Source organism: Chamaea fasciata, unplaced genomic scaffold, assembly GCF_029207755.1.
Source record: "Chamaea fasciata isolate MVZ Bird 193981 ecotype frontalis unplaced genomic scaffold, bChaFas1.0.hap1 SCAF_2, whole genome shotgun sequence".
Taxonomy (NCBI): Eukaryota; Metazoa; Chordata; class Aves; order Passeriformes; family Sylviidae; genus Chamaea; species Chamaea fasciata.
The window spans coordinates 76,895,575-76,921,062 of record NW_027094087.1 but is presented as its reverse complement, the minus strand read 5'-3'; the positions used below and the strand labels follow the sequence as shown (position 1 = coordinate 76,921,062).

The 25,488-nt window shown below is 40.2% G+C and overlaps 1 protein-coding gene across 1 annotated transcript in view; it reads right to left on the bottom strand.

Annotated features, from left to right (window-relative positions):
* Window positions 1-22,831, bottom strand: part of TM9SF2 (transmembrane 9 superfamily member 2) — a 30,297-nt gene extending 7,466 nt beyond the window's left edge. Inside the window, exons 1-13 of the mRNA XM_066176401.1 lie at window positions 22,571-22,831; window positions 17,887-17,954; window positions 16,746-16,839; window positions 15,908-16,035; window positions 9,902-10,031; window positions 8,189-8,313; window positions 7,163-7,274; window positions 5,156-5,235; window positions 4,956-5,064; window positions 4,698-4,830; window positions 4,328-4,447; window positions 2,096-2,153; window positions 1,262-1,421 (exon numbers count right to left, since the gene is read on the bottom strand). Of these exons, the coding sequence (XP_066032498.1) occupies window positions 1,262-1,421; window positions 2,096-2,153; window positions 4,328-4,447; window positions 4,698-4,830; window positions 4,956-5,064; window positions 5,156-5,235; window positions 7,163-7,274; window positions 8,189-8,313; window positions 9,902-10,031; window positions 15,908-16,035; window positions 16,746-16,839; window positions 17,887-17,954; window positions 22,571-22,702 (1,449 nt within the window). The 5' untranslated portion in view covers window positions 22,703-22,831. The remainder of the gene's footprint in view (window positions 1-1,261; window positions 1,422-2,095; window positions 2,154-4,327; window positions 4,448-4,697; window positions 4,831-4,955; window positions 5,065-5,155; window positions 5,236-7,162; window positions 7,275-8,188; window positions 8,314-9,901; window positions 10,032-15,907; window positions 16,036-16,745; window positions 16,840-17,886; window positions 17,955-22,570) is intronic.
* Between the last annotated feature and the right edge of the window lie 2,657 nt (window positions 22,832-25,488).

The window sequence follows — 25,488 nt, the reverse complement described above, 5'->3', positions numbered from 1 at the left end:
CTGTCTATCATCTGTTACACAGTCTGAGCTGATTTACCACATTTCAGCTGGAGAAGTGGTGGTGCTTTCACCTTCTAAAAATTCCTGCTTGTTGTTTTTCACAATTTACTTCAAGAATCTCACCAGGATAAACTTACTGAAAGGACTCAATGTGGCAATTTAATCCTAATTTAAGACACATGTGTGGATCAGCATGGTGGGAGAAAACAATGTAAGGCATTGTAAGATATATGCATACTTTACATCTTTCCCCTTTCATCAAGGTTACATCAAAAGCATCAATAGATACTTCTTTCTGATTTGATTTTCAAGTTTTTGTGACACCTTCCACATTGTCTTATTAGCTTAACAAATCTTCCTTCCTTAAAAGAAGATGCAGACACCTGTACAATGCAGGGGAATTTGATGGAATTTCAGCATGGTTATCAGAAAAAACCCCATTGAATTCTGGTTAAGAAAAACAGAATAACTACACAACTGTCTTAGAAAGTACCTACTAAAACAATATTCTCTGAATGTATTACAGGAGATCTACAGAGAGATGGAACCCTGGCTTCCTATGCAGGGGAAAACCCAAAAATGTATCTGCACTAATAGAAATTAATTTGAGGGGGATAGTAAACTGATTTTTAAGAAAAAAAAAAAAAAAGAAAAAAAAAGAACCAATCTCATTATTTAATGATTTGGTCATCAAATTACGAAATGTTTGGTCACAAGGACCCCTCACAAAAATATGTAAAATTTATTGGCTTAGGAGTAAATCACAATTTATGTCTGCCAAGCAGAGATAACCATTTACAGAACACTTATGCAAACAGATTTCACAGAACTCCAGCAATTTGATCAGGAAACACCCTCAATGTACCAGGCACAGAAGAACAAGAAATACATGACAAAACCCAGAAATGCATAATTTGCTGTCCCTTATGCTTGCTGGGTCAAGTACTTGTTTTAGTATATGAAATCAATGCTAATTAACATAAAAATGCTCAAATCACTGATTTATCTGTGGCAGTCATTCAGTTAAATACAATGATAACCCAAACAGCTGCAGAGAAGTATCACTGCCACCAACCATGTGCCACAGCCTTGGAATACCAAGACTGGTTATCTAACGCTGCTCAAAAGTAACTGAACAGAACTGGAGCCAACAGTGCAACTAGCTTAGATGCTACCTCAGTCATGGCCTATACAGAGAAAAATATTTCTGTGTGCTTATGCATGTATACACTTAAAATCTCAACTTCTCAGAAACACTTACGTTTTTCTTAAACCCAAAATAGGCACCAATAAACGTCAGCGGGACAGATATGCAAAACCAGAGCGCCAAAATAGCAACCAAGGTACCAAACGGAATAGCTGCTGAAGAGCCTTCTCCCCAGAGAATGAGGTTCATGATAAAAAAATCCGCAAAAACAATTCTGAAAAACACACAGCACACTCAGAGCACAGCAATACTTCTTAACATTTAGTAATGTTGACAAAACAATGGCACTGTTTAAAGGTTTTAGCACGAATCTCTGCTAAAACCAAATGACACACGCAAAATATGAAAACAAAGAGGTCGGACAAGCAATTCTTTGTTAATCTAGTGGGACTGAACTCCAGCAGGCACTGACGTTCCAACTAAGCTATTTCAAATATATGCTTGTCTTAACTACACTTCAGGGTAAGACTGCTTGCTGTGATTAAGTGGAAAAAATTATCAGAGAGGTTATACATTATATGACACTATATAAGATTGACTACAGTGTGGTCAGAGAAAGAGCCCAGAAAATAAAAAAAAGCAATGAAGAAGTGGGCCTAAAATTTACTACTTTTATCAAACTTACTATCATAATGCTTTTTCCTGATCAACCTTTTCAGGTGAGAGTAAACAAATGTTTACAGGAAAAAAAAAAAAAAAAAAAAAAAAATCAAAGGATGATATGCCACTAACATACTCATCTCTGTCAAAAGCACCATGATATTCTTGTAGCTTCCAGAATAAAGGGTCAGTGTAAGATTTACTTCTGTGGCTGAAACTTAAAAAATTAGCTATGCACATCAGAGAAGCAATTTAATTCTCTTAATCATAGCTATATTCTCAACTTACCCAGGACAAAGGAATGATGTCAGCAGGACATTCGTTTTCCATTTCTCACCTCCAAATGCTGTATATTAAAACATTTGACAGACATTAAAACATGCATTAAGCTCGACTATTAATTTTCCAGTCCATTTACCTGTTACATTTAGCTTGCAAATACTCAAATAATGTGCTATTATGCCCAAATTTAAAACAGTAAACTAAATATTCAGTAATAAAATTAGATTTCCTTATCCTGTTGCTTAACCACAGAACTTCAAAGCAAAACATCTCAGACCAAGGTCAGGAAAGGTATCCAACTAAAACTGTGTCTCTGACCACTTTATCTACAAAAAGGAGGGAGCAGATTTGCAGTATTTCGAAGTGCTTAAAAATATTTTAAACCTGGAGTGATTAAGAAATTTAAGCTTCTTCTAGCATTTCACTGCAGGTTTCAGTAGGTAAAGATACATAAATATGTGAAAACCAAGCTTAACAGTTTTCTTGGAATAATTCTTGCCTATGAATCTTACAGAAGAGTCCGAACTAACACACTTACAGAAGTAGTGATGCTTTCGTGAGTCTTAACAGCATTAAGCAGTGGTGATATCAAAAGACTAAAGATAGCTTTATTAAGAAAATCTTTATGAATTTGCACTATGCTGATAAAAATTCTAGTCAGTATACTTTCAAATGAAAATATCCTGCTGGAGTGCAGTGAAGCTGATAATTTCATCTGAGCACTGCCATAATGACATGCTTCTTTATTTCAAGAGTCAGAAGTGATTATGGTTAGAGTGATTTTAATTAAGTTTCTATTTCTTCATAAAAACTTGGTAGAACGTGACAGCAGTTTTTAAGATTAACCATTTAATTTCAACTCAGGTTTCCCTTTCCAAATGCAATTTTGAAAAAAAACCCCAACTTTCAAAATTGGATATCCATTTCAGTTGTATTTTATGTCTCACATTACTTTATTTGTATACTATTAAAAAAAAACCCCATTCATGTTTTCATGCTCTCTACAGGGTATAAACCACTTCCTGTTAAAACTATCTCTGGATCAGTCATTCACTGTCTTAGTAGTTAAACATAACATTCAAGTATCAACAGAACACAAAAGTGATTCCCAGAAAGTAAAATATGAAATTTTATCATTAATAAATACATCTCCACTAAAGACATGGGATTCAAATTACCATCGATACACTTCAAAATATCCTTCAAAACACACAGTATATACCACAATATAAAGAATAATTCCATCCTCAATTATGCTCTTAGTACTAAAATTTCCTTCTGTTTAAGTCTGACTGGTTTGAATATTAGGAATACTTCACTATCACATCACCACCACTGTGTAAAAACTCCCTACAAGATCAAACTCACTTTTCCCACTGGTCTTCCCCACATGAAAATTACAAAATGGTTAGAAGAAAGAACCCAAATATCTACTGCCAGGCTGAAGTTCTGAAGTTCCTCTAGCCCTGTATATTCACAACTAAAGAGTCCAAAAGATCCACCTCTCTGTGAAAAAACCTTTCATGTTGAGTAAGGTAATTAAAACAAGCTGTATGTGGAATGTCATGCTTCACCTTAAAAGAAATCAGAGGATACAGGGGTAAACCATCTGAGGCTGGTAGGCAGACAGGTCTTGAAACAATAGCTGGGATCAGTGAGGGAAAACAGTATCATAGACTCCTGTCAGGGGCCCAAACACCACCGGGTTGGTTTCTACAGCTACAGAATCCTTCAATCCACTTAACAATCCTTGTCCCTGTGCTCCAGCCACAATCCAATAAGCATTATTCTCCAAAATACCTGAGAACTAGCTAAAAAGAGGTCACAAATCTCAGGCATGCAAGAACTGAGGTTCATGATTAGGGGGTGCAGGTGTGTGTTACCAAGCCACATGCACGGCTAAAACTAAATACAGGCTTACACTGTCCCTGCAGTGATAGGAAACAGAAGTAGAAAACAGTCTGAAGTAAACATGTAATGACCTTAGTACTAATACTATTTAATTTCACAAATACAAAGCAGCAAGAGCAATTCAGGGTCTTTAGGCATGATTACATCATAACCAGTGTAACTATGTTAAGTGTTCTATATATATATATATTCTGTTGTTAAGGTAAATACATTTCTCCAAGTTGCCCTGAGGGAAGCTACAAACAGTAGCAAAATAAAAATCAGTTCTGTAATGATAATTTACATTAATGAACTTAAGCCTTGTCATTTGCAGTAGCTATTACTCACATTTGTAGAATCTGGCAGCAACATAACCGGCTGGAGTTCCAAGCAGTACCCACAAAACTACAGCACAGGTCATTAGAGCTCCCCTGTTAGCTGGTGACAAAAATCCCAGGCAAGCAAAAACTGTGAAGTAGAGATGCACAATTTTAGAAAATATGTTAGAAACCTCAGACTATGTTTGACTTAAAGCCAGTACATCAGTTATCTTAAAATCTTTGCAGACTAAGTTGCCTGTCTATTACATCAGCTCAGCTGTTTCTGATGACTTTTACGAAATTTCTAGAAAAAAAAGATACTGCTGTTTTTACTAGCACCATGCAGTTAGCAGAGAAAAATCATGTACAGTCAACTAAATCCTCCCCACTTTACTTACATAGGGTAACAAAAGTCATTATTAAGATTTGTGTGCCAGAGCCTAGGAAAACTGACAACAGCATTCCTTTTCTTGGGGGCCTGAAAATATCACCATGAACCAGTTTCCAGCCAAATTCTTCTTGAGCATCTTCCTGTTAAAAAAAACACATCTATCTTTAATACAGAAGACTGCAACTTAAATAGCCTATTACAGCTACACATTTAACTGAAAAAATTACATTCCAAATAAATTTTAGGAGCTGTATTTTTGACTTACAGTGGAATCCATCTGATTGTATCTTGCAATATCTTTATGCAGTGTCCTCAACATAATCATAGCTACCATTCCAGACAGAAAGAGGACAATCACCAGTGAATTCATAATACTGAAAAGAAAAAAAGAAAAAAAAAAAGAAAATTAATCAAAATCATCAAACGGCAATGGAAACATTTCAGTACAATAAACTTCCTTCTTACCTAAACCACTGGATGTGAGTGTGAGGCATGGATTCCAAAATATAATCCCATCTTGATGCCCACCTGATAGTTTTTTCTTCCTGAAAGAGTAAACACATGAACTTCAGATACGGTCAATATCCAACTCACACATTTAAAAGCTGATGTTCATGCAAAGCAATCTTAAATCTCGTGACTAATGGAAATTTCAAGTTCCATGCCTTACAGGGAATAGTTTAATAACAACTACCTAGAGCAAACATAAGATTTGACCATAGAGTCTAAACCAAACTATTTTCTGAATTTGAGCACCTGTGTCTTCTTAGGACGTTAAGGCTTACCAAATTAATTTAATTGTGTGCCCTCCTTTGAAGAACTGTATTAGTTCATCTCTAATGGACTAGCAGAATAATGAAAGAACACGCATTATTTAGCACATGAAAGTCCATTTATCGAGAAACTAAGCTATGCTACAGTCTCCAGCATAATACTTCACTCTCTAGATCATGTTCTGTCCAAATTATCCTTTGCCTTCATACAACCTCGTTTCAGTATCAATTACCAATCCCATCACAAACAGCTTTAACTGCAGGACAGATGGGGAGAGAACACTACAGAACTTACGCTGTTAGTAGAGGGAAGCAAATCAGTCCTCCAGGCATTTCAACAGATTAAACTTATTCAAAATGAACATTCATTGATCAGAAACACTTCAAAAAGAACATTTCTTGGTTTTATTTTGCAGAATAAACAGGAAAAAGAAAGGAATAGACAGTGCTAATCAAGGTGAAGATGGCTATTTAACAAATCATGAACAATACTATCAACTAATATAATTGGTTAGGTGTCTTGACAGGCTGTTATTTCAGTAATTTATAATATACAAGAGCAAGAGTGCTTTCCAGTAAAGCTAGGTTTTCAAAAAAACCCAGTGGGTTAAAAAATTGAGTCAAGATCATATACCTAGTTCACTGAAATAATAAAACCATGTCTCAAAGCAAGCAACAAATTTCGAAACCAGTATCAATGACTCTAGGACAGAACTGCATTTTTCTTCATACCTAAACTGCCTTTTTTTTGGTCTTCCTGAGATGACCTGGTCTGCCAGCCCAACTGAAATTCAGAAGACTACCTCCAATTGATGTAAAACTGTGCACAAGACAGTTGCACACACATTTTTAAGGCATGTCATTTTTAAGGACAAACAATAAAATAATATGAAGCTGAGGCCACTCTTAATTACTAACTTCTAACAGGTTTCCAGAAATACTTGCTTTTGGGTATACAAATTCATTTCAGCACCATAACTGATATAATTTCTCAAAAGATAATTATGTAGTATATACATAATATAATCCCTCCCTTCTTACACTATCTATTGTATTTTGAACTCAGAGTAACATGGAAACAGTTAGAAAAATTAGGAAACTTTGATAAATAGTTTGTCCAGCAAACTCCATTTACAGAAAAACAAAACAAAATCAAAACCTCCCTCTCTTGTTTATCAACAGAATGAGAAATATTCAGCTATCACTGCTCCCTGCAATTGCCTGATACACTCTCCTCTGCTTTTAAATAGTAAGTAGGGTTAGTAGAACAAAGACTATCAGCTCCCTACTCTTTTGCAGGTTTCCATGGGGGAAGACCTTGGAGAGAAGGCAGCTTTTTCAGGAGGAGGACAGAAGACAATCAGCTTCAACCTACCTACAACAGTAATTTGCTGAAACACACAATTTCTCAGACTTAAGAACCTGGATTGAAATATAATCTACCAGACAACCTAGGCAGATGTGGAAAGTATGGCTCTTTTAAAAGCCACATATGTGTTTCACATCCATTCTGTGTGTTGGTATGCAATGGTATAATACATGTGGATAAATCCCAAGCCACCTCTGACATTTCAATTCAAATAAAGTTTTAAAACCACAAATTTACTTTTCTGAGCTAATTTTAATTCTCCATCTTTATAATTCAGAGTATTAATGCATGATTTTAAGAGGTAGCTACCACAAAAATCTTAGTACTCACATGAAAAGTAACTGAGTATGTGTACGCAATTTTGACCTCTCCACTAGCCTTATTACTTATATCCATAGGTACTCCTGAGCAATCAGGGTTGTCTGGATGAGTATGCTTGTAACTGCAGGAAGAAAAGACACAGAATGAAAGCCACTTCACTGACCACATTCTTAAGAAAGAATTCATTCATCTTAGAAAAGCATACCAAGGACTCTTTCTTTAAATATAAGAATTGTACTTAATGTCTCATAAATTTCAGAACTCATAAGGAACATATCCTAAGTTCAGGAATTTTTGAAACTTGAACTTTTAAACAAGATATCTCTCTTCTAAAAAGAGCACTCTCTACAGCAGAGTATCAAAAATGAAAGAAGCCTTAGTACTGCTATGAACATCCAAAACATTTAAAAAGTTACGCCACCAGAATTACTAACTTCTGTCAAAAAAAAAAACAAAAAAAACCAACCAAACAAACAAACAAAAAAACACACACAAAAACTTTCAACTGAACCAACAACACAACAAGCTCAGTTATACCAAGAAAGACAAGATGCTAAGAAATAATACAACAGACATCAGTTGTGCAAAAGCCATACAGACACCAGAACAACTGATGAATGTATCTGTGAAATCTTTCTATTCAAATCCCAATTGTTGGAAGACATCAAATGTTGCACTCCAGCCAAGACTGCAGCAGGCACTGATGCCCTGTTCTGATACAAGACAGAATATTCCCTGGTAGGGAAATTAGGGTTCTATTTGCACGCGCACACACACTCATCACACCCCACAAACACTTAGAGGTTATATTTTATCTTTTCTTGGACTAAATAGGAAAAAGTGCACCAAGGTCCATCAAATTCAGAACAAAATGATATTAGACTGTCCTAACCACACTACATCAATCACCAGGAGAGGTAATAATCTACAGATCACATATCTGAAAGCATTTCAGACTAGCAGCAGGTTCCCAGACCAAAGCAAGTGTCTTAGGATGGATCACTTTTTGATGACAAGTCACTTTCAACTACTAACCTTTTTGGTTCAAGTTTAGCAGCAACTAGTCTTGCTCCCAGAGCTTCATTTTCCACAACGTGGTAATATATTTTTATGTCAACATGGTTGAAAATATAAAAGGTATCTTTTTCATGAAATTCTGACTGCAATTACAAAAGGTTATATTAAACCACCAAAACATACAGACATCTCAAAGCCTTAGACAGAAGCCTGCATAACAAAATTTTAGACTGCATACAGTTTTTCTGTCAAGAAGTTCTCCTAAAACATGAATGTGAGATATTGGGAATTATAAAGACTTATAAGTGCCTTCTTGCATTAAAAACACAAGTTAGAAAAGTTAATGCTAAGAACAGTCTAGTACAATTGAAAAGCAGAAAAAATAAATTTAAAATATTTATATATACATTTATTAATAAATTCCTCTAACTGAAGATGTCTTATTTAAGTAGCAAACTACATAGATAACTATGTGACAACTTTTGTATCAGAAGCATTTCATAAACATCAGCTACTTTAAAACAATGAGCATATTTTTCAGAAATTAAACAGAACCTCCCAAAATAAACAATGCAAATAAATGCTCTGTGGCAGAACCACCTTGGAAACCAAAGATGCACAGGAATGAACAGCAAGCAGCAGCCAAGAATGCTGAATGCAAACCTCAGGTGAAGAGAAACATCACCTTGAAATTTAGTCAGTTAAAGAGGTTGTTAAACTCACAAGAAATTTAGCAGCTATGCCTACTGAAATTCAGTTAGGACCTCTTAGGGGTTCTGTCCCCACCTTTTCTACAGAGCACCCCCATATATTAGAATAGTTACATAAATGAAATATTCTAAGAATAGTTACATAAATTAAATGTTCTTCTACAGTACATCGGTTACTCCTTCAAATGTTATTTTCCTTTCATTAAAAGCAAGTATTAAAATAAGATTAAAATAATATTGCCAGATTACATATTTGATCATAAATGTATCTATTCATATGGAGCCCCTGAAACCAACTCATTATGGAGGCAATTAAACAAAATTGGCAACCACAGAAACTGTTATCTTTGGTAAGACCTATTAAGTAAAACCAACCATTTAAAAAAACCCCAAAAACCTATTCCAAGTTCTCAGGGACCTTGCCATGGAAGAGGTCTGTGCTAGCCTAAAGACCTCCTGGACTTTCTGATGTATTCCTATCTCCATAATGCTTTCAGTGCACTTATCTGGACCTCCACCACTGTATAATCTATCACAAGAGAATCTTTGCTCATGCAGAAATCTTATGTTTTTTTCCATCAGCTTCCAGTTTTAGGGAAAGCAAACCTTCAAGAAGTACGCAGAGGTACAAACACACCTATGCAAATTTGCTTCCATGAAAGCACTTCTGTCTTACAAAAATGTAAAGTCCAAGCCTTCAAACGTTTCAATTTCTTAGGCAATGAAGGATGGCATACTTTCTTCCCTTCACCTCTACCCTCCACATGTACTATATGCTATGCATGTTCATCCCTTGATCTTTTAGAGCCCTTCTGTACTATGCAGCGTAAGAGACAAGTTTCTCAGGCTTAGATCAGGCTTCCAATCTGAGGTACTTGAAGAGACCAAAACATTTGCCTACTTTTAGGCAACATGGATCCTTAAAATAGCAAGGACTCACCATAGAAACATGACACAGGAGAAATGCTAGTCTCTAAATTAGTAAAGGGATATTAAAAAATATACAATTGCATAAACATACATTAATAACACAGGCATCTTTCGGACGGCCATCTTCTGTAATATAACAGCCAATAGGAAAACCAGGATTACAGAACCTCTGGCCATCTTCCACATCATAACACCACGTCACAGGCATGTTGTCCACAATCCTGTAAATGACAGTGACACTTCTCAATTTTTCAAAATATACAGTGTGATGGAAACAAAACCAGATTAACATTATTCTAACTTTGCTACATTCATTACTGAATATTAACTACAAGAATAATATGACCCATGGAATTGCACTGATTGCCAATTGAAGCTCCTAACAAGCTACAAGCATGTAGCTCTTCAACTGAAACCACTCTATTCAGTGCACTGTTTCATGAAGTCCCCTTACAAAAACAGCCCAAAGCAGAAAACTTGCCCAGTCCAAAGTCGTAACAATTTAACTTATTATTTTGTCTTTAAAACATGGCCAAAATCACCAAATTTTCTAAACCAGCTAAATTTGTCAATTTTAACACAAAACACAAAATTTAAAAAAAAAAGCCTACATCACATATTATTAATTCTCCAGTTTCCTCATTGCTCTTCCATTGCAATATACATTTTTCATGGCACTCTTGAAACTTTTTTTTTGCTATTTAAGTGAATTCCTAATCATTAAGTATATTTATAGCTACCAAAGAGTATGCAGCATTTTAATTAGATGATTTGCATTACCAAAAAATTGTAAGCCACCAAACAATTGGAGAAATAATAACTTTCAAACTTGCTGCTTTTATATTATTGCCTCACAAAATTTATACTCATATTACCTAAAACTAGGGGGTTTATAGGCCAGTTTCAATGAAAAATTTGTGGAAATGCACTCCCAGGATGATCTGCAGAAAGTTTTAAGACAGTAAGATACAAACTGTATCTAACATGCAACTAACAGCACAAATGTCAAAACCAAAAACATACTTTTAAACATAGAGAAAGGATCCTGTCTCTTCATAAAAGGAACCACTAGAAGACCCTAAACAGATTTATGTTTCATAAAGTATTTTAATTAGCTAAATCCCAAAAATATGTCATGTAAAGAAGACTTAAAATTCAGTACCTGCCAGCATTAATTGCCCAAGGTATGTTTTCAAAGGTATATTAATAAACTTCATATATGAAGACATTAGACAACTTCCACATTTTGTGCATCACTAAACCCGGAAAGGGACATCCCACCGAAAGTTAACACAATTTTTTACAACTTAACAAGCTACTGAATGTCTTTACGATTAAGTGTCTTGAAGATACTTTTAAATACTTAATTAAACACAGGAATTATGACTTCAGATAACAAAAACAAAGCACTATTTAATGTGTTGCATATTGGAACAGCCTCTGAAGTAGCCCTACTTTTCAAAGCACATCAGCAGACAGGGGAGAAAAGAGCGGTATGTGCTGCCTTTATCCCCACAACATGGAGAGAACTGCATAATCCCGACCAGTAGCTACCCAGCAGAAATTAACTGCAGTATTCTTGGTTTATATTGACACAATAGAAAAGGTGAAGACAGGCCCTACAAAAACAAGAGTTGCCAGGTTTTCAGGAGATTCCAAAGACTATTGCAGTTGCAAGCAGCAGCAGCACCAACCAAATTCTTACTCACTTCACCATGCTACTACAGGGTACAATGAAGTTGCAAATTAGGAGCTATTCCAGATTTAGACTCATTACATTTTGACCATTTTATGAGGCCAATGGCATGAAGTTCAACAACGCCAAGTGCTGGGTTCTGCACATGGGTAACAACAGCCTCATGCAGCGGTATGGGGCAAGAGTGGCTGAAAAACCACCCAGAAGAAAAGGGTGGTTGGTCCAGAGACATCAAACATGAGCCAACAGTGAGCCCAGGTGGGCAAGAAGGCCCGTGTCATCCTGGCCTGTATCAGCAATAGTGTGGCCAGCAGGAGCAGGGCAGGGATTGTCCCCCTGTACTCAGCACTGGTGAGGCCACAAGTCAAATCCAGTGTCCAGTTCTGGGCCCTCACTACTAGAAAGACACTGAGTGCTGGAAAGTGTCCAGAGAAGGGCAACAGAACTGGGGAATGGCCTTATGAGTGGCTGACGGAGGGTGTTTAGTCTGGAGAAAAGGAGGCTGAAGAGAGACCTTATCACTATCTGCAAAAGCATGACATGTTTAAGGTGGAGGTCAGCCACTTTTCCCAGGCAACTAATGATAGGAAGAGAGGAAATGGCCCCACGTTGTGCCAGGGTAGGATCAGGCTGGATAGCAGAAAAAAATTCTTCAGAGAAAGGGTAGTCAGGCATTGCAACAGGCTGTCCAGTGAAGTGATGGAGTCATCAACCTCAGAAGCATTTAAAAGACTAGACATGGCACTTAGGGACATGGTTTAGTGGTAGAATTGGCAGTATTAGGTTGATGTTTGTATTTGGTTTGTGTGGCAAGGCTTTGATTGGCAGGGGGGCATAGGAGTTTTTGTAAGAACTCCCATGTCTGAGAGAGCCAGTGCTAGCTGGCTCCAACACAGACTCTCTGCTGGCCAAGGCCAAGCCCGTAATTGACCAGAGGCAGCACTTCTGGGAAACAGATTTCGGAAAGGGAGAAAAAAACCCTTCACAACAGCATCTGCAGCTGGAGAGAGGAGTGGGAATATGTACAACCCTACAGACACAGTGGTCAGTGGAGAAGGAGGGGGAAGAAATGCTCCAGGCACAGAGATTCCCCAGCAGCCCATGGTGCAGCCCACGGTGAGTTATGCTGTCCCCTTGCAGCTCATGGAGGACCACAGGGCATGGAGGACCCCACATCAGAGCAGCTGGATGTGCTCTGAAGGAGGCTGTGATCCCATGGGAAACTCACACTGGAGCTCCTGGCAGGACCTGCGGCCCCATGGAAAGATGAGCCCACTCTCCAGGAGGTTTGCCGAGACTTGTGAACCCATGGAGCACTTGTGAACACACAATGGAGCAGCCTCTTCTTGAAGGACAGCACCACACTGGAGCAGTTCCTGAAGAGCTGCAGTCCATGGAAAGGACTTGCATTGCCTAAGTTCATTAAAAACTCTTCCATGGGAGCAACCCCACACTGGAGCAAGGGCAGAGTGTGGAGAGTCCTGACCCTGAGGAGGACGGAGTGGCAGAGACAATGTGTGATGAAATGACTCAATCCCCATTCCCTGTGCCCCTGGGGGGAGAAGGTGGTAAAAACTGGAAGTGAAGTTGATCCTGGGAAGGGAGTGGTGGGGAAGAGTTTTAAGATTTGGATTTACTTCCCATTACCCTCCTCTGATTTGACCAGTAATAAATTAAACTAAATTCCCCAATTTGAGTCTGTTTTGCCCATGACAGTAGTTGATGAGTGATCTCTCCCTACCCTTATCTTGACCCTTTTGCTACGTCTTCCCTCCCCTGTCCACTTGAGAAGGGGAGTGACAAAGCAGCTCTGGTGGGCATCTGGTGTCCAGCCAGGGTACATTCAACAGACATTTGGACTCAGTGATCTTAGAGGTCTTTTCCAATGCAAACAATTCTGTGCTTGTATATTTGAAATTTTATCTCCATAACATATGCTAGAGAGATTGCTCACTTTTGTTAGTGTTTTCATCTCCTAATCAAATCAAGGCAACATTAACATTCCAAGTGAGTGTGGTTTGGATAAAGGCTTTCCTTTGCATCTATGCAGCAAAGACATACTGAGCTGCCTTCAAGCAGCAATGCCGGAACAAATTGATAGTTTAAGTAGCAAATCATTTTTCACAGCTAATCTTCAAATTTAAAATGACTTGAAGAGATTATACATGTGGAGCAAATATGCTATTCAACAGTGCTCTTATATGTCTCTCAAGAACATCTGGTGATGAACATTGTCAGCCAAGATATCAGTATAGCTGTTGAGTCCAATTCAGTATGTCAATTCCTAATCTTATTAAGTGGCTTTTGAAACCTTAAAAGTACTTTGCACCATCTGTGTTCCCCAGGAATTTCATGATAAATTGAAGCTGGATAATAACCTTCTACTGAATCCTCTCCTATGCTACCTTGTTGATCCCTGTACAACATACCTCTGTACCATATTCCTGGAGCATCCATCATTAATCATAAAATCCAGCCTCTGCCACTTTGTGAAGCTGTGGCTAAGGAGGACTAAAAGACATAACGAGGGATTTTTCACTGGTTCTAAAGTTTTAGGGCAGTGGGCAGAGCAAAAAAAAAAAAAAAAAAGAAAAGGAAAAAAAAAAGAGTAAAAAAAAAAAGGAAAATTGCCATTTAAAGAACTAAGAAATAACCTAAATTTCAAGAGAAGTTCTCACACTGAAAAGCAGAATTATATCTTACTTTAACCTCAACAGTCCTATCAAGTTAGCTACACTGGTTAAAAAAGTATACTTGAATACACTAAGTATATTTTTTAAACAATTTAATCTACAGCAAAAAAACCCCAAACCAGTCAGAAGTCCTTTTTTGTATGATTAGTTTTACACAGTTTTGTTTCAGCTTCTATCAGCTTAAGTTATGAGCTAAAAAACCCCCTAATTTCTTTCAAGCCTCATAGCCTGGGGAAGCTATTTTCAACTTACACACCAAAACATACACAACCTTTTATAGCCAAGTCTTTTATGCCAGACTCACATGCATTAGGGAAACTCAGTGGTGCAAACATTACAAACATATGCAGCATTTAAGAGGAATATAATCAAGTCCAGCATGTTTGAAGCTCCACTTATTTTAGCATTAAGCATATACACTTCAAATCCCTGCAAAAGTAGCTGTACATTTCAGTTTCTTTATGGCTTCCTTGTTCACCTACCTGAATTTATGACTATTGCCTGTGAAGCCTTTAGACATAACCTGTCAAATTCCTACTACATTCATTTTCAACAGGTTCCCAGAAATATTTATATCAGTGAACCACAGTTTATCCTCACAAAAGGATATCCCATATCAGTTCCTGAAAGCAGCAGAAAATGCACTTGTTGCCTTTCCATCTGTTTCAAAATCGAAGGAATGGAATGTGACATGACAGTGGCAACATTTAGCCTGCATTTTTACTAAAATACCAAAAAAGTTTAAATCCAGTTAGATGAAGACCAACACGTTTGTTCCCAAAAACAGGAGGCCCATATTTGGAATTAGGGCATACCTGTGAGTGACAGTTAATGATGCTCATGCATTCCTTGCCTCAGGAAATCATGCCCAACTTGTCCCTTCTATTCTTGCACCTGAAAGCTGCTGTTGGCAGAGCATGCCAACAGGTCAAGCACTAAATAAACACTGATAATGCGGCTGGGTATTTCCAGTGTCAAGACTGAGCCTGGTGATAAACATTTCACAGTTCTTAGATGTGGGTGCAGTGTTCGGAAACTGAAAATCTGCCTGAGACTGAGCACACACATTCAGCCTTGCCTCACCCTTAATGCCCATGGGATGAGGATTCAATGTCTGAGCTGAAACAGAGCCCCAGCATGCTCCAAGGCCAATCAGATGCTTACAGAGAGGCTCAGAGAATAGGAAAGGACCAAGCATTTATGCATTCCCCCAGATTATTCCATTAATTAGTTTTCATTAGCCACCTTTCCCTTCCACATCCATAGACAAGAAACAAACATTGCATAGAAGTCATTCAGAACTGTCGATCCTGTCTCCAGGACACAGCATTTGAAGGTGAGAGCAAGGGCTCTTGAGGAAAAGACAACACAGCAACAGAATAGAGGTCCTGTAAGACTTGTCTCAAGCTAAGGCAGGACTAACTTCTACATTTACAGGTGAAAAAAAGCAGCAGTATTTTACAGTAAGCACAAAGCTTTGTTTAGAAACAGATTCATTTCCATTGGTTCTAGTGCTTATCCTTCAAGTGAAGGATTTTTTTTTATTAAGACAACAAACTATATAACATTTTATGCAAAAACAGAAGGGGAAAAAATTAAGTGCACATATCTAGTGTTCCATCTGTATTAACTTGCAAATACAAAAGTATAAATTAAATTATCACCAACGTACACATTAACCAATCTATGAATTTTGACACCAACTTACCAGTGATGTTGATAATTCAGTAGCATACTTTTTTTCAAAAAGTCTAATTTCTGTTTATCCTCTGGCTTTGTGGTATCATATGTTTTTGTACAAACAGATTTACATGTCTCCTTCTTGTTGAATGTGAACTAAGAAAAATGAAAGACTCATGAGCAAAAAGGTGGTAACAAACTGCCTTATTTCAGTATATAACAATTTCTCCTATACACTTCATCGCCTATCCTATTATAATGAAAACACCTAACAAAGTACTGTAGTAGGTACATTAACCCTCCAGAGAGGGTTTTCATACTGGTGTGTGCTATAAACCCCTCCGGTGCTCATAGTAAGAATCCTACAGCAAGAGTTCCTTATTACTGACTAAAACACATTTTCTGCCGTGATTTACCAGGTCAGTCATCTGACCTCACAGCAGCCATGCTCTCACAGGCAGCTTCAACTGACAACTTTATCTCCTGCTACCTCTGAAGAAGAGAATATGACAGATACAGTCACCAGGAAAGACCAGCAAACTATAACACCATTTAAAATTCTTCTGTTTTATGGCTGCAATATTTTCAGATCTGGTTCCAAGAAACAAGAGTGCTGAGCAGCAATAATCAGGTTTTGTCAGATCCTAAAGAGAGAAGATAACCTGCACAGCATTTCAGGCTACAGCTCCACGATGCAAAGCACACAGTTATAGTTAGGTTAAACTGACAGATTCCTATCCTGTGGAATTTCAGATGCTGAAGCTTTCTCAGATAAAGCCCTTGTGAAAATCATCTTCAAGATTCTGATCTCCTCTGGTTACATTTGAATGCACACATCACAGAACACTTCCTGTCAGAGAACAAACCCTATAAGGAGACGGTTCTATCCTCTCTCCGAACAAGACTTGGCCAAGATTTTCAGATGGACGCTTCTTTCCTTCAGCTTGACAAAAATCAAACCTGAATTAGAGAAAAGATACAAAAATGAACAAAATATTCTCAGCTGCAAAAAATGTTCCCCAATCAACATGTTTATCACAAGTAAAGGAACTATACAGCTTCCCCTGCAGACAATATTAACCTGTGAAGTGTGAAAATCACTATCCTGGTTTGAAAATAAACCAGACAAAACAGAACCAACAATCAAATCTCTTCACCAGAACACTGTAATATAAGTTTCTCTGAGTAATTAAAAGTTTCCTATTTTAACAGGGATTTTAGACAAGAATTAAATCTTCATCTAGAGTTTAATAATGACACTGAGAAAAAAGCATGCAGGCCATATTCTGGAATTTGAAGGAAACTAAACTAAACTAAACAATAAAATAACACAGAGACAGTTCCCTTACAAAAAACACTATTAAACAGGTTATTACAGTTTTATTCACCAACACATTTAATAGCACATCCTCCACGTTTTCCCAGTCTATTTTTAAATATAACACGTTTGTGTTCTTTAAAGTGTAGACATAATTGATGCTTAAGCTCTTAACAATATTAACATTCAAAATATTCTTTATAGCAGCAACGACATAGTTGTACCAGGCACTGATACATTTTGTGCACTCCTATGATGTGTACAAAGAAAACATTTAACACCTCATTAAGATAATTGATGGGATGTTCGCACCTCATTACCACTTTAACTCATCCGGCACCGGCTACTAAAGACAGAGGTAATACTTTGATCTACAGTGACAACAAATGCAGTAAAGTATCATATATTTATACACACATATTTTAACCTTAAATTACACTACAACAGTGATTCAACCTGCCTGAGGGCCTATAAATCCACGCACAGATAACTGAGACAAAGGAGGCCATGGAGGCATCCATCTGTTCATTCAAAATTCTGTATTTGTAAACTTATGTCAGTAAAATAAACAGCCATGCCTCAGTGGCACACTGCTGGAACAAGATGTAGATAATACTTTTAGGTAAATTAAAATCATCTTTTTGGAAAAATTGACCACTCAAATGGCACAAGCAGTATAATATACTCACGCAGTGTATTCATAGGGGAGGACAGACTCAACTGAGTCAAGTCTGTTCACAAACAGCTCGATTCCAGACTGAAAGAGCAGAGATAATCAGCAGTTAATTTAAAGCACTTCTTCAATTCCCATGAATATACAAAAATAGATTTGTTTGAATAAGGTTAAGGAAAGCTGAAAATGTAAGATTTGTGTAATCATACATCTTGATGTGTAATGAACTACATATCTGCTGGGAGCATAAGTAAAGCACAATCTAACCATCATCAAAGCAGTGACCACATTGACAAAAACATTTAAAGGCTAACATAACCGTTCCAACTACAAAATAGCAGGAAATCATGCACAAAAGTAATATCCTCAGAACAGTTGCCAGTGTTTGAGTTTCATGTACCAAGTTAGAGTCATATTAGTCATCACCACAACTTTTATGTAATAAAAGTCTTAAAAGAACATGAAGAAAAGTGTAGATGAGACCAGTATATAAGTATTACTTATCCCTGTAATTAAGATGCTCCACAATTTAATCTGTGTAGCAAGTAAAAATTTAACTGTGAGAATTTGAACAATGGATTCAGACTGATACAACATTTTAAGTTTGAACAGAATCTCTTTTCAAAGAGAAGGCAAGGATACCCACATTTACCTTCCTGTAAAAGTTTTTCAGAAACTCTAGCAACTCTTGAGTAAGAGCCTGAAATTCAGTCTACTGTGGTTTCAGACTACTTTGGTCTATATACATTAATTACAGATGGGCTAGCCCCCTTCTATGGAAAGGGAGAGGTCTCTCACTCTTCCCTCTTAGTCTCAAAATCCCTTCCCTTATTCTAGTCCTGCAGTTCCAATAAATTTCAAGCATTTGCCTTACACTGCTTTTGGCAGTTATGTGCTTGCACAGTTAACCAATCCAACAGGTTTAAACAGCAAAAGGCTTATCCACAAAAAAATCTTAAAGAGCAGTTCTTAGTATCACAGCAGGCTGTCCTCACTTCTTAGAAGCTGGTACAGTGCTGTGTTTTGGATTAAATGAGTGAATAATGTGATAACACACTAAAGTTTTAGTTGTGGCTAAGTGGTGCTTACCCTGAGTCAAGGACTTTTCAGTTTCCCGTGCTCTGGAGGTGCACAAGAAGCTGGGAGGAGCATGGCCAGGAGAAGCTGACCTGAAGTGGCCAAAGGGTCACTCCATACCGTGGAATGCTACTCTCAGTATAGAAACTGGGAGGGTTGGTTGGAAGAGGACAATCACTGCCCAGGGATGGGCTGGGCATCCATCAATGGGTGGTGACCAATTGTGTTCTGCAACTTGTTTCACCCAGGTTTCATTCCCCCCTCTCCCCTTTTCAATAAAATAAAATAAAATAAAATAATAATAACAATAACAATAATAATAATAATAATCATCATCATCATCGTTATCATTAGTAGTTTATTTACTTTATTTCAATTAAACTGTTCTTATTTCAACCCACAAGTTACTTTTGCCCCCAGTTCTCCTCACCATCTCCCTGGGGTCAGCAGGGAACAAGCAGCTGTGTGGTTCTTAGTTGCCAGCTAGGGTTAAACCCCAACACAAATTGAGCTGTCTTACTGTGTAATCAGACGAGCTGAAGAGCAAAACAAAGGTGAATGCCCTCAAGAACAAGCCCTCTCCCTTTCAACAGCAAGCCATCTATTTTCTTACCAACAGAAGAGCATTTCCTCCCTATGAAAATTCACTCAAGTTTAGCCAAACCAAGAAATTCCGGAGGAAAAGAAAATATGGAAATGTTCACGTGTATCTGTAGCACAGATACTTCAGTTGGGTACTGTGTTTTACTGATATATTTTAGCTTTCCAAGTGCAAGCCGGGATGCAGTCCTGGGAGACACAGGAAGTTCTGTGAGCTGTTAGCATGACCCACTAAGTGAAGACACACCTTGAGGCTCATCTTTCCCCTGCCCTAAGCCATGCAGACCTGCTGCTCACCTCTGGGTAGTGCACACTTGCCACAATTCTGTGAGCCACTTCAATTCCCTAACACGGCAGGAAACTAGACTGGCAAAAAGTTGGATACTTTCCTGCCACGTTAAGCTCAAAAAAAACCAACGTGTAACACAGCTGGGTCAATGCAGAGGACAGCAACACATTGCCCAGGGGAAGACAGGAATGAAATCTCTCACTCTCAGCAGCAGGAAATTAGACTGCCTCAGCTGGCCACAGAATCATGGCCTTAAATTAGAGACTCTTCATCGGAGGAGATTCACGGCAATGCTGCATTTTTTCCTACGAATTAGCAAGAATTACTATTTAAATCTGCATAGATCCTATTCCATTTCTGATGATATTCCAACCCAAACCAGAAGCAGCAGCCAAACTGAGTTTGCCCAAGCAGATTAGCAGGAAACTTGGAGAAAGGGGGAAAGCCATGGGTCTCAGAGCTGAGCTACATACCCCGTTCACAACACCTCCTCCCATCTCACCAACACAGGACAGGAGATCACAGGGATCATGACAGACAAATAACAGGTATTGAGATCTGGCATGTGGATCAAAATCCTCAGGCAAAGGAAAAATCACTATTACTGAGACTGCAATTAACAGTGATAATTGCAAGAAATCTGTGAGAAATGTAAAAAATGAAGCCTGTACAAGGAAGTTTTATCCACTTACATCAATATGATGCAGCAATAATCCCATCATATATTGTTTTTCCCTGCTAGGGACCAGAGTACATTCAGCTGCAGACTACATGGAGAGAATCAGATGTGAAGAGTGCTTTAGACTTGTCCATATGCCTATGTCTGATATGGAAATTGATAAGAGGTGGCTAATTGCAGGAAGAATTTTTGCACTACTATAGCTGTTGAGGTGTTCAGCTGGTGGTACATTTACATTACCCAAGTACCTCACTTCACATTTATTAAATGATAAATTCTCAGGAGACCAAGATTTTGTACATGTTATATGAGGAATAAAAACGCAGAGACATCAGAGAAAGATCACCCCACAAGTGTCTCAGGTTGGTTACAAAAGATAGTAGGCTCTGTGGTCCACCTGACTTAAAAAAATAAATCTTTCTTCTACAAGTTTAAAACAGGAATAATCCAAACACAGCAATGTTTTTCAGGATTGTTGTGAAAAAAACACAAACTGCAGCTTGAAAGCTTTAGCCTGTTTTGAAAAAAACCCATTCCTTAAGAGGGTGGTGTAGCACTGTAACAGGTCACCCAGGGAGGAGATGGATGCTGGGATGCTTCCAAAGCTTGCTTAGACAAAGGCAGAGCTGAGTTACCCAGTGTTGACAACAGCAGTGCTTTCTGCCCTCTCATGCTGTTGGCACAGGGCTGCAGTGTGTGACCTGCTGAGGCCACCTCCAAACACCATTTCTGTGGCCCTACACAAGAATGTCCACAGGACATTTTACTCCTACAACCAAAGTGCCTTCATTATGTGCTTGGCTTATTCCCAGCTCTGCTGATTCAGGACAGCAGAAGGATAAAGTCAGCACATGGTATTTACCAAAAGCACATGGTTTAAGCAGGCCCTTATTCTAAAGAATTATGAACCAGTGTTTCATGCAACGCAGAAGCTGAGAACTCAGAAATTGCAAGACAGCCACTTTCTACAATAGTAAGACCACAGATCATAAAACTGATTGGTCTTGAACTTTCTCATTCGAGTATTAAAGCATAGTCTGCTGTAATTTCCATCACAGCAGCAGGAAAGAACTTCAAAAGATGCCCCAAAGGAGCAAAGACAATTTTTCATCAGAGGAGATTTACATTAATCCTCCCCACCAACATCCTTACGAGTGAGTTATCTGGTTATGCAAACTTCGCTCACCACTTCTGCAGGCATGAAGGAAAGTTTAAGCCTCACTTGACACTCTGGGGCCTGGAAGCCCCTACACCTGAGGTTCCTGCAGCCAGGAAGGCACAGCAAGGAAAGTGTTACTGGATGCTTACTTTGGTATCTGCTCCAGCCACCAGCTGCTCGCTCCTGCCAAGAATCACACACACTCCCCTCCGCGTGACCTGCGCTGCCATCCTCACTTGCTGCATCTTTCCTGCAGGGATTTGAAAGGGCCCAAGAGATAACCGGCCCGGAGCTTCCTACTTCCCCGACGTGGCCGTAACTCACAGGATGAGCCGACAGCTCTCTCCTGCCCTCGGAGGGATCGTGGTCAATTCCCAGCCAGGCCAGAACTGAGCCAGGCAAGCACCTCTGCCATTCCCCTGGGTCCTCTGTCTCATCAATTTCCTTTTCAAAGAGCAATGGGCATAAACTAAACCTCGAGAAGTTACAACTCAACACGAGGGGGAACTTCTTTACACTGAGGGCGGCCGAGCACTGGAACAGGCTGCCAGAGGGTCACGGAGTCTCCCCCTCCGGAGATATTCATACATGTTCCTCTGTCACCTACTCCCGGTGACTCTGCCTTGGGAGGGGGGTTGGACCAGAGGATCTCCAGAGCTCCTTTCCAACCCTCACCATTCTGTGAGCAACCTGAGCACAGCGGGAACCGAACCACGCTCCGAGTCCCCGCAGCCACAGCCCCGCGCCGCCGGGGAGCCTCGGTACGGCACGGCGAGGCGGCTCCAAACCCTCCGGGCAGACCCCACTACACAGCCCCCGCGGCAGGGGGACACCACCCAGGCCGCGCCGCAGCCGGCCGGCCTCCAGCGCCTCCCCTCAGCGCCCCCAGGGCTCACCTTGCACTCGGGCTTCTCCTTGCCGGCCTCGCAGAAGTTGACGGGCGCCAGGCCCGGCAGGTAGAAGGCGGCGGTGGGCGCGGCGGCGGCCGCCAACGCGGCAGCGACGAGGAGGAGCCGCGGCAGAGCCATGTCGGGCGGCGGGGCTGTGGCCGGCGGGGCCGGGGCTGGCTGGGCCGGCAGCGGGGTCGCGGCTCCGTCTCTCGCCCCCCGCGCCCGCCCTGACGCGGTCGCGCCGCTTCCGGCTCCCCGCTCGCGCGCGCGCGAGACACGTCGTCACCCGCCGCGCGCGGGGCCGCCTGACCGAGCGCCGACGGGGGGCGGGGCCGGCGCGCGCGTTCGCTTCCGGGGTGTCTCGCGCCCCCGTTGCCACGGCAGCGCGGCGCCGTCCCGCCGGGAATGCGTGAGGAGGAGCCGCGCCGGCGGGTCCAGGGTGTGAGCCTGCCCTTCTCTTCGGCCCGGCTGCTGTGTCAAGTTCTGGGCTCCTCAGTGCGAGAGAGACAGGAGCTCCTGGAGTGGGTCCAGCGAAGGGTGACAGAGATGATCTGGGGACGGGAACATCTCTCTTACCAGGACAGGCTGAGAGAGCTGGGCCTGTTCAACCTCGGGAAGAGACGGCTGAGACGGGACCTCATCAGTGTTTATCAGTGTTGAAGGGAGGGTGCCAAAAGGATGGAGACAGGCTGTGCTCGGGAGAGGCAATGGGCAGAGACTGATGCACGGGAAGTTCCACCTGAACATGAGGATGAATTTCTTTACTGGGCGAGTGACTGAGCTCTGGAACAGACTGAGCGGACAGGCTGTGGAGTCTCCCTCACTGAAGATACTCAAGAACCATCTGAGCACAATCCTGTGCCGTGTGCTCTGGGATGACCCTGCCTGAGCAGGGAGGTTGGACCAGATGTCCCACTGTGGTTTCTTCCAGCTCGTTCAGTGATCCTGTGAACAGGTGATAGATAGGAATGGTCCTCAGCTGCCATTTGGGACCCCCGCACCTGGGCAGTCAATCCCAGTAAAGCCTGAGTCCAGTGATCCCAGTCAGGCTGCACTTGCTTAATGCCTGTCCTGCAGTCCCTGCTTTTTTGTCTCTTTAAAAATGAATTACATCTTTTTTTAAAATAAATTTCATCCGGGGTTTTTTTTCTGTGGTTTTTCTTAATTCTCAAGGGTTTCACTGGGAGGAGGGAACTGTAATACCCAGCCACTCTTACCAGAACCCTTGAATTCCCAATATTTTTCAGTTCAAGAATTCCTAAGTGAGGAAGGGGTTATTAGAATATTATTTCAAATCACTGAAACAAAACAGGAGCTTCTTCTGGATGCAGCAGAATATGGTTGTCATTCAAAAAGGCAGGGGGAGAGTGAAGCTTTTTTTTTTTTTTTACAAAAATACGAAAAATTTCATGCAAAATACAATCTCTTCAAAATAGAAAATCCAGTCTTTCCTCACTTCTCTTCCTATGGGCTCTTGTGGGGAATTAATGACCAACACAGCTAGGCAGGGGGCAGTCCCCCCTGAAGGCTAGGTGGTCAAGGAGGCAGGATGGCCTCCAGACTCAGGTGTCGTGTTACCATGGCATGATACTGCCCATACCAGAAGCCAGAGCCAACAACATCCCTGTCTGGTTTTGGTCTTTTTAATTTGCATGGGCGAACAACACTTCATGGTTTTCAAACCGAATTCTCGGGGTGAGACATACTGCTGGCTTAGTGGAGCTGGGGAGGAGGCAGGCAGGTGGACAGAAGGACACACAGATGTTGGCTGTGGTGGCGGTCCATTGCTGTTGAGTGTTCAGAACAATCCATGTCCCCGCTCCCTCCACATCACCAATGACTGCTGTCATATAGCACTGACAAAAATCTACTGAAAAAAATCCCCACCAAAAAAACCCCAGCCTATAAGAGGGGCGGACATAAAAAGTCTGTTTTGATAATGTAGGAGAGGATGCTGCTCAGATTATCATTTTACCTTTCCCTACTTCTTAAAGCATTCCATCAGTTTGGGTTTGTGCAGCTTCGGAAACTCCAAACAACACCCTCTCATGAAAAACTGTTTTTGTAAATGCTGCCGCATTTCCACTAATTGCCTTGGTTCTCACAACATCTTTTATTTCATTTCTGCTATTTATTGCAGGACTCGGGACATACCTGTTGATCACACAATCCTACAATAGCCAACCTGTCCAGGGCAGGATGAAGCTTCAGGTGGGTCAATTCACAGAGCATCTGACCAGATACAGGGTTGAGCATCTAAGCACCTAGAGCACATAATATAGTCCTTAGGTAAGCCCATTTTGGTAATTTTTTATGGATTTTCAACATTACACAAACCATTATTCAAGTTTGAGATTAATGCATGTTAATTTATAACTTATACATTAGATATTTTGAACTCTCCATATATTTAAAATATAAGTTGTTCATCTACCTTTCTCATTCCAATTCCTGCTTGTCTCCTCCTGCAGATATCCTAAGAGCACAATTATAAGATCAAGCCTTATGACAAGCACGGCTGGGGAAGAAATCCCAGTTCCCTCTTTTTATTTAAAATTACTCATGGTTAGGATAATCAGGTTGTAAATGACCCAAGTTCAGTTTCTTTTCTGCCACAAGGGAGTTCAAACGTATCTCCCATTTCCCAGGTTAATATTCCAAGCAAATTACTTTTGTGGGCCTAATTCCATTCCTTCGCATGAGAGAATATTTAAAAGCCTTTGCCCATCTAAACCTCCTCTTCCTTGAGAACGCTCCAAAAGCTGCGCCATGAGTAGGAGTTGCGGTGTGTGCATAAATGCTTTGTGATCTCCTCACATCTCTCCTCTTGCTCTGCCTTCGTGACTGCAAAACCTGCTGACTCAGAGCTATTTTAAGGAGTGCTCTGTCAGTTGGTACAAACAGCATTTCTGTGGATGTGGTGC